At 32.4% G+C, this 14,037-nt stretch overlaps 2 protein-coding genes across 2 annotated transcripts in view; one reads left to right on the plus strand and one right to left on the minus strand.

The window, feature by feature from the left end:
* Window positions 1-891: 891 nt before the first annotated feature.
* LOC108693809 lies at window positions 892-3,932 on the plus strand. Its single transcript, XM_018202960.1, has 4 exons — window positions 892-1,016; window positions 1,094-3,249; window positions 3,368-3,569; window positions 3,655-3,932. The coding sequence occupies exons 2-4, from the start codon at window positions 1,189-1,191 to the stop codon at window positions 3,930-3,932; spliced, it is 2,541 nt and encodes an 846-aa protein (XP_018058449.1). The 5' UTR covers window positions 892-1,016; window positions 1,094-1,188.
* Window positions 3,933-13,350: 9,418 nt separating this feature from the next.
* Window positions 13,351-14,037, minus strand: part of LOC108693769 (dynamin-like 120 kDa protein, mitochondrial) — a 7,549-nt gene continuing 6,862 nt past the window's right edge. The window contains exon 19 of the mRNA XM_018202898.1: window positions 13,351-13,444. Within this exon, the coding sequence (XP_018058387.1) occupies window positions 13,351-13,444 (94 nt within the window). The remainder of the gene's footprint in view (window positions 13,445-14,037) is intronic.

The following is a 14,037-nucleotide window of genomic DNA, read 5'->3' on the forward strand; positions in this document are numbered from 1 at the left end:
CAAACACACCAATTTTGTCAGTCTCGTTTAAATACTGAGTAATATGTATAATTGCTTTCGTTTTAGCTAGAAATCTACGTTCTTGTGGTGCAATTCTAATAATTATTAAAATGCAAGCGATCTAGTAGGAAAACAAGCATTGTATGCTGCAGTCGTTAATTAAAATATTTTTACAGTATAATATTTGTATCATACAACATTTACATAATTTTATATTTTCTTATTTAATTCATTACAATTATAAATCTATTTCTTTTAGTTTTATTACATTTAGATTATATACAGGATGTCTGGAAATAATCATCAAATATTTCATGGGCAGATAGAATGGACTAAACTGAGTCGAAAAATCCTCTACTATTTTATAATTTTTCCCAATAATTATCGAGATATTAATCCTTAAATAGCCAAATACTACTGCGAAGTGTTATACGCCTACCGATCGCTTGGCGCGCGGGCTGTGAGGAGCGGGGATAGCCTGGTAAACGCGTCGTTCGAACTATGGAGATTTGCGGCGGTATGCGCGATACGGGGTGCTCGGCAGCCAATCCCCAACTCCTACGGCCCGCACGCCAAGCGATCGATAGGCATTTAAACTCTCTGTGAAAACTAAGCCTATGACGCATTCTCTATTCCGCAGTCATTTTCTGTATCATGTGTTTCACTAAGGATGAAATCACACGGAAATCAACATATGGGATAGATGATGCGTGATTCGAACAGTCAATCAGCGCTCTTTCGCATTTTTCTATTCCATGTCTTTCCCACGATTGGTTGTTTGAATCACGCATCCTCTGTTCCGCATGTTCATTCCCGTACCGTGTGATTTTACCCTAAGTGGAACACATCCTTGCACGCGTGCTGAAATTTATGTCAGGCTTAAGTGCCGTCTGCCGATCGTGGACGATTGTAAATTAAGGGGATGACCCATGGATGTCCCCTTTTATAATAGCATTTCCTTTTTTTCTTACTGCATACATATACAACTAATGCTGATAAGTTGTTTCCGCGATCGAGTTTGTTGAATTTTCTACGTATTTATTATCTAACAAAGAAAATTTTCATTCTAAATTTCATCATTTGTTCAATATAGGTTATACTTCTGAGGGGATTTCATTGTGAGATCGAAATAAGTGGCGCGAAGTCATCGGGAACAAGCTGTCGACGTTTTATGGATCGCGACTGTAAATGGACAGTCCGCCGGAACCAACGCCGGCGAAGAAGAGGTGTATCTCAACGAACGGGAGTAAAATGCAGCCATTGGAATGTGTACGACAATTCCAGTTGCCACAACAGTTTCCTAGTACGATAAAACAGGCTTTGAAGAGTGGTGTAAATATCGCTGAACCTACCACGCCGATTATTATGTGCCCGAATACCATGAAGATATCGTCCAATATGGAAAACCAAGTTCCGTATAATCTACAGAAGCTGAGAATTTTATCTCCAGGTGGGAGAGATCTGGGAGAATTTAATGTAAAGATGTGGTCTGCTGATTCGTCAAAAGGAAACACTATTACAATTACCAAGTCTAATTGCAAACCTAACGATAAGCCACTGACACTTCCGTTATCTCCAGTCTTTCCTACAAAATCAATTCCACGAATACTTAGGCAAGGTTCCTCAAAAATTCCAAGGAGAAATTTGATGGAAGTGATGCCTTGCAGTAGGACCATTCCTTGGATAGATAATACTAACGTATTGCATCAGCAAAAATTTACAACTAAAGATAAAAAGTTAAGTAGTCAAAATATGAAAGGTAAGATAGAAAAACAGATGCCTAATAATAGTATTAATACTGATAAGGCACATTCTATAAGTGAAATAATTTCTAAACGTTCTATATGTCAAACTATTAATAATAGTAATCAGAAATACATAATATATTACGGAATTAATGATACAGACATTCATAATCAAACAAAAATTCTGGAAACTGAAAATAATGAAATGTCTTCTACAGAAACATCATTGTCTAACGATATTATAGAATTATCATGTCCTGCAAATAATAAGAAGCATAAAATAAGTTCTAGTAATAAAAATAACATACCATTGTCTAGGGAAAGTCTTAAAGTAAGTAAGGGAAAATGTATCGCTACTATAAAGAAAACGGAAAATGGAAAGATAGTTACATCTCTGAAGAGTGCAACAAATCTTGTGCAAAGATGTAATCAGACTGATAACAATTTAAATCAAAATAATAACAGAAAAAGTTTTGCTAAAAATGATATTTCATATGATACAAATAATTCACATGAAATAAAGTCTGACATAGTTCCTAAAGTGTCCGAAAAAACACAAAATGTTATGACAATTATACCTAACAATAAAACTTCTACGTTTAATCAGAACGCAACTTTGACACAGAAATGTAAAACCTCTTTGGCATCTGGAAGTATTAAAAATGTAACAAATGTCACAGGTCGTAGTATACTTAGACACAATACAAAGCATGACAATACGCAGAGTAAATATTCAAAGGCAGAATTTCGAAATGATAAAGTAGTCACTGACAATTATGTGCGACCAATTTCAGAATCACGACAAATTAAAGATGTTAGTACAAACATGCAATCAAATGTACAGAGCAAAGATTGTTCTAAAGATTTGCCGCAAAAAAATTTGTCAGATCGATTAAATATTATAAAAAAAGCGATGGACAGTATAAGAGACGACGAGCTACGTGAGCTGGCACTCAAGGCTTTGGCAGATTGTGGCATCGGAATTGAGAGACATGTGCCGATACGTCCACCAGAAGACCACAAAGCTGTACACGACACGCAGGTACAAACCATAGTGTTTGGACTTCTCGATCCCAAATCCTTTATATTAATAAACAAGGACTTGAATGACATTCACAGGCTAAATCAGATTACTCTTTATGATATGCCTAATGATGAAAATCTATTAGTAAATAATCCACATTCTAATAATTCTGTATCCAAAGACTCTAATGTAATTGGGCAAGAAAGTCCTTTTGATTTAGATAATTTTATAGAACAATTTTGGAAAGAAGATTCAGATGCACTTAAAATGAAGGAGACTTTATCGATGACGAGAGTAAGATGTAATAATCTTTTGGAGCATCTACAGAGGGACTTTGAAAATGTTAAACGATACGATCAAAACGGTATGTTGAATATACATAACGCAGTCGTAAGCGATAACATCTATCTCGTTCGAAGACAACTAATGGTACTTCAATACTACAAACAAAACATTGACATATTAACTGAAGATGGAACGGTGAGATTATTTCCTCTATCTAATTTCGAATTTAATTTTATTTTTTATCTTATTTTAAAAGATAAAATACATAATAATACATAATAAAATAAAAACATAATTGTTTTATGCCCTACAGACGAGTTTGGAATTGGCAATCAAATATGACATATGTAGCGAGATCGTGAAGCTCTTACTCGATGCTGGGGCACAACCAGTGATCCCGAAATCCTTACATGAATCAGCAGTGATTATAGCTAGCAAGCGTTCGTCACCATTGTTATCGATGCTTATTAGTCGAATTTCAGATCCAAAATTGCTTGATCAAATTGATTCAGAGGGTAAAACTAATATATGTGCAAGAGAAAATTTTAGAACTGATCTCACAAAATATCCTCGTTAACACGTATTTATTTCTTTTCCAAGGTCTCGCGGCATTGCATTATTGTAGTATGCGTGGCAATTTGAAAGGAGTCAAAGCGCTTTTGGCAGCTGGTGCGACTATAGATTTAAAGGATATGAAATCGGGACGGACGCCTTTGTTTCATGCAGTAGATAATGATTGTACGTCGGTGAAAAAAGCACTATTAAAAGCCGGTGCTGTCACAAATATTGCAAACTTCGCGGGACAAATGCCCTTGTGTATATTTTCTGATTCGAAAAATCTATCTTTTGGATCATCATTGACAAAAGATACAACGTAAGATCATTTTATTTTTATTATTTTTATAAAATGACGTCTCTTCAATGAGATATAACATGTGTTACCCATGCAAGACTATATATTTCAAATAACATAACATAAAAATTACTAGAAATAATTTTAATTTAATTTGAACTAGTCAAAACAACATAATATTTCTATTAACGTGAACTCAACTCTAATTTTATTCGTACGATTACTGTAAAAAATTTCAACCGTAAAATTGTTTACGATAGAGTTATTAATTTTAATGAAAGTATAGATATTAGTTTATAAGTTAATTAGATAATAGAGGCCATTTAAATAATTTGGTAGAGTTTGATAAAAAATCGTAAATATTTTCCAGTGTTAATACATACTCACATATCATTAAAGAAATACTGCTTAAAAAGAACTTTTGTAACAAAAGAAATAGAAATATTTAATTTTAATAATGCTACAAAGATAGGTTTTGATATTTATGTACATAAGCAATATTGTACTTTTTGTATATTATTTATTAATTACTGTAGTACAGTATTAGGATATTATTGGTCGGATATTATGGGGTCCCCTATAAAAATTTAAAAAACAAAAAAATTTTTATTTATGTATTGTATTTGCTCAATATGTATCTCCTATTGGTGTTCTGATATACAAAGTTAATTTTTATTCAATTGTGCTCGATTAATATCAGGGATAAATGACATTACATGCATAAGTAATGGCCTATGATGCTGACTTAAGCATTCTGTAAGATAACGTTCTTCTTAAGGTATGTTTAAAATGCTTACATACATATATTTATGCTTCATGAAGCAAGTTGTATCCTATATTATATATCTATATTATATACAATTTATATATTTGATTTAACTCTAAGTAGATGTTGGTAAATGTTTATAAAAGTGAAAAATGAACAGATTTCATCTAGGAAATATTGAAAAAAGAACACTCAAATGTTCTAGTGATGATCATTGAATATAACAATTTGTTATTAATTTTTGTGCAACATTATATTCACATTAGGAAGTACATTTTATAAAATATTATCTCTTAAAAGCTGTCGCAAGAATAATAGTTTTCATAACTTAGATAAATCAATATTTTTGTATTGAATTGCAAAGACCTTATGATAATATTTGAAAAACAATTATTAACGTAATTAAAATAATTAATCCAGGTACTGTTGTGATTGTAAATATTTAATTTAATAGTGTTATATACATAATTACTATTCATTATATGTAATGCGAATGATTATGAATATACACATTTATTAACATTTTATGTAGTTATTGACAATATTGCATACAATTAAATAAAAGAAAAAACAAGCAAAGACTATTCTTATTAATTCATATATTTCCAAATGTATTTTTACTCATATTTAATATTATATATCTAATTATAAATTAAGTTTAAAACTAGCTACTTACAATTTAATAGCTACATCAGAATAATGTTAAATAAGTGTATATCATTAATTTCTCACAACCTGAGCTAGTTAACAATAATTGCTAATTGAAATTGATGCAAATTTAAGAACGGAAAAAACCATCAGAAGTTAAAGAGGACTTATTATGATTCTTTAAACGAAATGAAAATTACAAAAATGAGTAAACTTACTAGGAGTTAACCAATGAAGTTATAAATATTCTAGTAAATTTGATCATTTTCATAATTTTCTCTCTCGTTTCAAGAATCGTAATGAGTCTTCCAGATATGTAAATCGTCCGAATCATGAAGAAGACAAGGGCTGTGTTCCAAAATTCACAGCACTGAAAATCTACAGTTTATGTCATATATACTACATATTTTTGGCATTAGTAGTGAATTTTGGAACACACTAAAGACTTCGGATTCTCATCTAGCACAGACTTGCATAAAACCGATTCTACATTAGTTATAAGATGATCGTAAGTTTGTTGCGATATGAAGTGTTAATTTCAAAATGCAAGTTTCAGATTGGCTGTCGCAACAAACTTGCAATTGGCTTGCAACTAATGTAGAATCGGCTTAATGTAGAATGGGCTTAACGCGTGCAGATATCTTTTCATGGCGGCAATTAGTCACAATTTTTGTAGCGATCGGAGAGTCATGTGACTCCATCAGTCGCTTGAAAGTTGTCAGTTGCTTCTATAATTTGATTTGATTAAAATTGTAGCGACAATAGGCGATAATCGCTAACATTTGAATTTATTTTAAACCATGCAATTTCTGTTCTGCACAAATAGGAATCCTCCAAAATCTTTTTTTATATGTTTTTCTATCTGCAGACGTAATTGTAACAAATGCTGTATTAAACAGTCATTTCTTCCTAATCCCTTCTTACTTTTTATAATTTCATCATAAACATTTCTTTTGCTACTCACTGACATTTCTGTATATATTTAACAGTGTGACTGTACCACTCGATATATTTGGCAATAAAGGAGATCCTTTTACACCATTAAATCGATTAGTACGCATATCAAATTAGTGGGGATTAAATACTTGATACATCCTTATTTACATTGATTTGCTTCAGAACGGATCAAGTTAGGTCTACATGGTCTAAAGCTACTTTTTTATGCAAGCAAAGAAAAGCATTTATCCTCACTCCGTCACAATTCAAATCTAGCGTTGTATAGCTAAAGCTATCGCCTCCTTCCTTTTCATGGAGCGAAGTTTCACTGGCGAAGGCCAGCTCTTACACATTGGATACGGAAACCAATGAACACATTAAGAACTTCAATGTGCAGAAACCATAATGGCTTATAAATAATGGAGCGTTGAATAAACAATTCAAAAAATTGATCAATCAAAAAATGCTTCGAAATATTTGACTAAATCAAGTGGGCTATAGCCAGAGTCAGCGTTGCTTCGCTCATAGTTATCAAACTTTGAACGCTTATGCTGGATTCGTCATTTTGATGAAAATTGATAGAGAGGAGATAAAACGCCTTTTACTTACTGCGTAAAATTACATAATTTCCTCCTGCACACAGAACGCGGCAACGATTGTTGTGCGGCGGAAGTTGGCGCAACAACCAATCAATGTTTTGCTTACTAGAAAGTAACAGGTTAATATGTATATATATATATATATATAATTTTCACCGCGCGACAAAAGTTGAACTCAATCCAACTTTTGCCGCGCAATGGAAGTAGTATTACATCATTTCTAGAAGTTTTGCAAAGTGGGGTCGACTTAAGAACATAGAATGCAACAACTTCCGCCGCACGGCAAGTTGCCGCGTTTTGTATGACAAGAGCCATCAAGCCCGGTCTTACAAACTCCGATTAATGCCTATTTCCACCAATGTAGATTAACTTTAATTTCGGTTCAACTTATTCTTTGTTTTTTTCTAGTTCTAAAGATTAGAAAAAGAGTAAATTGAAGACTTAGATTAAAATTAATCTATGATTGATGGAAACGGGCATAAGGGCGACTTTTATTAAGTTCCGGTTAACTTAAGGTTTGTTTGCGTTACATGTTCTAACATACTCTAAAATGCTCCTACTGTAACATTTATTTAAAACTGACTTTTCATACACAGCACGCTGCGATTCGTTGCTATTGGTTAAAAATTTTATTTGAAATAACGAAAAATACCGACACAAAATACATTTTGCCGTATCTCATTGAAGTTCAATCGAACAAGGAGCAGCAAAGAATTCGAAGTTGCGAAAGTCTGCAATATTTACAAAAAATTTTATGAAAATTGAGTACATTTACAATGAGTACATACAATGAGTACATTTTTATTAAGATTTGAAGTAACGGGGATATTCTAAATTCTAAATAATTACCTAATTGTTCAAATTATAACAGCATTAATAGTTATCATATAATCACAAATTATCTTTTTAAATTTTCCATATTAATTTTCGAGCTGAACAAATAAAAAACACATATTTGAGATAAAACTTTAATACATATGCTGTTGTCATTATTTCTTTTCATGCATAATAAATGCAGTGGAAATAATTATGAAAAATTTATATCACATTTTTGCTACCGTACTGCGCATGAAAAGATTTCTTAACGTGCTCGTTGAAGTGAGTAAAAGCTAAATAATAAGAACTAAGAACACTATAAATGTCAGTATTCGCATCTGCATTTTTATTTCTTTCTCCACTCCCTGTTCTGTTTCCACTCCACTGAGCTGAGAAAGTTATGGTTGTTACGGTTATTATATAGATTATAGCTTCTAAGCTGTTGGAAACTTTGTAGCTTCGTTATTTATGTATTTCCGCACTTTGAAATTTTATCATAAGACTAAGAGAAGGATATCAAAAAATTGAAATATTATATATTTACGAAAGTAAAAAAATTTATAAAATGCGTTGTTGCGTTGTGGTAAACTATATCAATAGATCAGAAAAAGATATTCGATTATTTAAATTTCCTGTGAATAATATTCGTCGGTAACTTGCTGTATTGCTGTAAAATAAATACATACTTGTGAATAAACATCACTACTTTCTCGCAGATGAGAAATTTCAATCCTTTTCTTCAAATTGACATACATATTTGGTATCTTATCTAGAAATAACTTGAACGCCAAATACTCTTCAGGTCCTGCACTAATATTACGATAAATATTCAATTGATTTTGAGAGCAAAAATGGAATAAAAGGAGCTACAAATCATAACCTATTTCAAGCAGCAAATCATAATCTGTAATGACTATAACCCGTCACAGCTACATGATGGAATGGGAACAGAGCAAGGAGTGAGAAAAGGAATAAAAATGGTGGATGTGAATACCTACGTTTCTAGTGCTCTATAAGAACACATTGGCCTAGTTTTCATCGAGGGTTTAATTCAGATTAGAATATAAGAACCAACTACAGTCAAGTATCCCTGTTATAGTCGAACGACAGGGGAATGCTCGACTGTAATTGGTTGATTTTTACATTCTGGATTAAACCCTCAGTGGAAATTAGGCCATTGGAGCATGTTGGAACATGCGATGCGATAAATCTTTAATCAGTTTAGTAACTTTGCAGAATTCCAACTGATGGCTTCTGCACTTTGGAACTGCTTGCTGCGTAGCAAAATGTGATGCGATAGCCAATAAGTTTACTCCTAATGAGTTCATTGGTTACCGCGTCTCATTTTGCGCAAGTGTTTCCGCGTCCAGTATGCAGGAGCCATGATGTCGGAGAAAAAATGAAAATTGAAGAATTAATATAGTGGCTACGTTCAGCGAACTCAACAGTTAAGTGCATGGTCGCTGTTATTGATGTATTTTTTTAGATCATCCAATCAACATTTTAAATTTGGAAGAATACATCAATAGCAGCGAACGCTCACTCAATTGTTGAGTTCGCTGAACGCAACCATTAGATACATTCAGTAGGTTTATTTGCGTTACATGAAATCTCAAAATATTTTTGCACTTAAAATGAGATAGATACATATTTTGCCTTAAAAAAAGAAAAAGCAAAGATAGTAGTGTAAAAGATCGAGCGCAAAAGTGCAAGCAACAGACAACGCGAACAGACTTAGTACTACGACCTCCTATAATCGCTCATTGAGCGATTATAGTACTGCAATAATTCTCCAGAAGAGCTTCCTTACCTCTGATTTCGATGAAATTAGGTTCATTCGAAGCGTTTTTGCGTAAAAACGCTTCGAATGAACCTAATTTAAAAGAATTTGGCCGAAAAAAGCCCAGGACAGCCCTGCGAAGCGAGATATTGAACGTTAACATTGACAACTATTGAGATTGGGTCATCTCTAATTTCGATGAAATTAGGCTCATTCAACGCATTTTTGTATAAAATGAAAGAATCTGACAGAAAAAAAGTTCGGGACTGCCCTGCCAAGCGAGACATTGAGCGTTAAAGTTGGCAACTATTGAGATTGGGAAATCTGTTATGGACAGTGGAATATATAGACAGTAGTGCTTATTAGTACGGTTATGCCATCTCAAACGAAACAAAAATATATATTCTGCCCGCTTCGGGCCTAACTGCCTAGAAGTTGCAGCCTAGATAGTAAAAAATAGCTCTAAAAAACTGTTCTTATATCTTATACCTGTTCTTATACTTCTTATACCCCATTGTCTTCATGAATTAAAAATATTCCAACCGGACACTGTCTAGACAGTACTTCTAGGCGGTTAGACCCAAGGGGGTATCTGTTATCTTTTTTTTGTTTGGGACGACATAGCTGTCTAGAACTCTAATAAATACTATCTATTTAAGAGTGCTATATATAAAGAGACTAGACATCAATCTCCCACCGCCAAATCAGATTTCTACCACTCTGCGCCGCCATATTTGGATCACTCCAATATCGTAAATATACTCCAACCTTGCTTCAACACTCTGTTCTTATTGGCATTATTGATCTCCTTGATTTTTACTAAAGGCAGGAACCAAAATGAAAAAAGAAGAATCTACTCCATTGATTCCGTTAGCAGAATGAGTTCTGTATTCCGTTAGTGGTTGAGATGTCAGCTGTATTACATAGTCTGTAATCATCTGTGGTCACAATATGGCTTCACTGTATTCAGATTCTCATCCAAGTACCATCCAAGTGTTTTTTATCCTTGTTGCTCACCGAATGTGAAACAAACATAATATGATGCCTGGAATACACTCGAGTGAGAATCTGAAATGACTTAGGAGGAGATACCCAATACCGAGATATCAGAATACATATCAGACTGCCAATCGGGAACTCGAATATTAGTATCGGATCTCTTTATGTATAGGACTTTATTGTCTATACACTCCTTGTTCACATGACAGATTTCCTAACTTCAATAATCAACTTTAAGAGGCAGTTTATAATAGGCCATAATCGTAATTCGGTTTCCATAGCCGTAATGACCGTTACCGCAATCTGTTAAGGAGCGGTTTATAAGGAGTGATACTTCGTTATTACAGCCGCGATATAATCATAATCTAAAAATCGTCAACATAAAAATCGTTAAATATAAATAAATTTTAAATTTAATAAAAAATATAGATTTGACTACCGATATGGTAGTGTGTAGAATGTCAATTCTAGCATGTACTGCACATGCAGACGCCGTTAAATAAAAAAATCAGAAAAAATGCCGTTGAAGTATATGTTAAATAAATTAAAAAAAGGAAAAAAAACATTTTTATCATATAAATGTCGAAATTGTTCAATTCAAAAAATCAAATCGTTTATTTTTATTTCTGATTTTAAATCTTTCTTGAACGGGTTAAAAAAGAACGGGTTAAAAAGAAAAATATTTTTGCATTTGAATCCCTTGGTATTTTGCACTTTTCCATATTCTTTTGTACTTTTTCCGTACTTTTGTACTTTCCTTGGTCATAGGCCAGAAGATGAAGTTGAGTCAACTTTTCGGTTACGGCCAAAATCAATAGTTTTTATCGCTATTATAAACGATAGTATGAGTTTTCTATCTTCCAACTTTTACGGCACTAGCCTAAAGACCACTGAGCACAAGAATTGTCGTATCATTTACTTAGAGATTTAAGTTGTAGACATAAGTAATGCACAAGCTTTGGCGTATGACGTACGATTTATTGCCGTCTCTTGGAGACACGACATTAGGTTGTCATCCATCGCCATTTTAACAGTATTAGTACTTATAACCTTATAAATTGAGGATAACTAATGTATACAGGAAAGTTAAATTGTTAGAAAAAGAAAAAACCTTATAAATTGATGACAACTAATACATTACAGGAAAGTTAAATTGTTAGAAAAAGAAAAAAAATATTTCCTAAATCAAATTATTGTAGATATTCTTTTATTGTTATTATTTTATTTTTTTAAGTAATAATAAAGTAAATATTATTGTTGCAGTTTTAATGATTCGTACGAAACACAATAAATGAATCTTCTTTCTGAGCCTCTCTAACTTTTTTATATTTGCTCAGCCAAATACACAGCATTTTCTACACAAAAAAAATTCTTCAAAGAATCAAATTCAATATAGTTTTCAAAAAAAGATTAGATTAGATTAAGTTCTAAATTTGCACAAATAGTGCATAAGTATTAAATATTTGCACAAATAGGAATATACTTACATCATAATAATAACTTTATATTGCACTTTAATGCTTTTTTTAATAGTACATTATATGTACATTATTAGACTCTATACGTAGAGTCCTAGAACTTTAAGGGGTTCCGCACATATAAAAGGAAACAGAGAACAGAGAATAAGAATTTCAATCTATCAGAAATCATGTATTGTGGAATATACAGTTTCTAATCTTCTAATCCAATCGACGCATGTCGCATCTCTGGATTTTCTAGGACTGAATTCTAGGACTCTAATATGAATCGATCTCACCAATTCCGATTAATCTAATCAATCGATTAAGTCTCAATGATTGGTCAATTCTGCTGAACAGGAAATGCAATTGATCAATTCCAATCGACCGATTATATTAATCGGAGTTGGTGAGACCGGATCTTAAAGATGCTTTTTTATGCTGATACTCGACGCTCATTTTCGGCATCAAAATAAGTCACGTGATAAAAATTGACAAATATCAAATATCAATTTTGATTAAGTGATTTATTTTGACGCTGAAAATGAACGTTGAGCGTGAGCATGAAAAGACACTCTAAAAGTTGCTCTAAGCTAATTAGTCGATTAAATTTCAGTATTGCCAACTACAAGATTGAAAACTATAATCTAATTATCTAGCAAATGTGAAGAACTGGAGTTCCTATAAGAGAGTCCCATTAATCTTGTCAAAATTTTCATTGGTTTTGAAATAAAATGAAACCAATCATCAATGCTATTATATTCCCATTTTGTGTATCGAGAATGCAGTGATTTAGATTTTAGAAATTGTAAGAGTAGAATTTACGTTAAATTATATAATATTGACAAGTAGAATTTTGTTAAATTACAAAATATTGACAGAAGTAGATCTGTTTTTTATAGCTGAATTAGTTTTATACTATTCTCATTCTAAAGGTATACTGTCATTGTATATCGCGTGTCACGCACGACTAACATCGCGCTGGTATGCCGGAGCCAATACGCGGAATCGCGAATTTCGTACCATAGTCTTCACACCATAGTCTCAGGTTAGTTCGAAATCGGGGAACAGACAGAGCCTCCCTGAGGCATAACAATATATCAATGATTGTGTTCAGCGAACTCAACTGTTGAGTGAGCGCTCGCTGTTATTGGTGTATTCTTTTAGATCATCCAATCAATATTTTAGATTTGGAAGAATACATCAATAGCAGCGAGCGCTCATTCAACAGTTGAATGAGCACTCGCTGCTATTGATATATTCTTCCAGATCTTAAATGCTGATTGAATGATCTAAAAGAATACACCAATAATAGCGAGCTTAACTGTTGAGTCCGCTGAACGCAGGCATTGGTTGCGTTCAACAGAATGTTTATTTTGCAACTGTTGGAAGTTTTCTTCATGCTGATTGGATTATATTTTTAAATTTAGAAGAATGTTCTCTTATCTCATCAGACAATCATAAAACGGTTGCAAAGCTGAACTCCTCCAAAGCTTCTCTGCTGAACTCAGCCAATGTACAGAGTGCGCATCAGTTCTGCTAGTGAAAAACGCTCATATTAAAATTATCAAACATATGAATATTTTATTATTTATTGTAATAGTATTTTATATATTTTTTATGATTTTTGTATACATTTTGCAATATGTTGTAATAATAGCTCCACTTTATCGCTATTATTACCGCTCATAAGACAATAAATTTATAACCATGACATGATAGTGTAATATCGTTACATTAATAGGGTAATATCATTTTAATATAAATATAATTGTTTAGAAATAATTACGACTCAATGCATTTCAAGAATCTTTGTATGCAAGCATATCAATAAGATTCTTTCACATTTTAATTACATGTCGCATATTTACAAATCTGAATTGTATCAGAACGCTAAGATTTTAACTTATTATTTGTTACATAAAGTTACTAAGACCATAGGCAGTTACTTTGTGGCTACTATAATATGTCGATGAGTTGTGAGTTCAATTTTTCAATCAGTAATTGATTTTTCAAATCAAACTGTAAAAATGCGTATTCACGTTTTTTTTTTCGAGAAATTGATTTTTAAATATTCATTATATTACACACATTATATATTTATATATATATATATATATATATATATA

Source organism: Atta colombica, unplaced genomic scaffold, assembly GCF_001594045.1.
Source record: "Atta colombica isolate Treedump-2 unplaced genomic scaffold, Acol1.0 scaffold11, whole genome shotgun sequence".
NCBI lineage: Eukaryota > Metazoa > Arthropoda > Insecta > Hymenoptera > Formicidae > Atta > Atta colombica.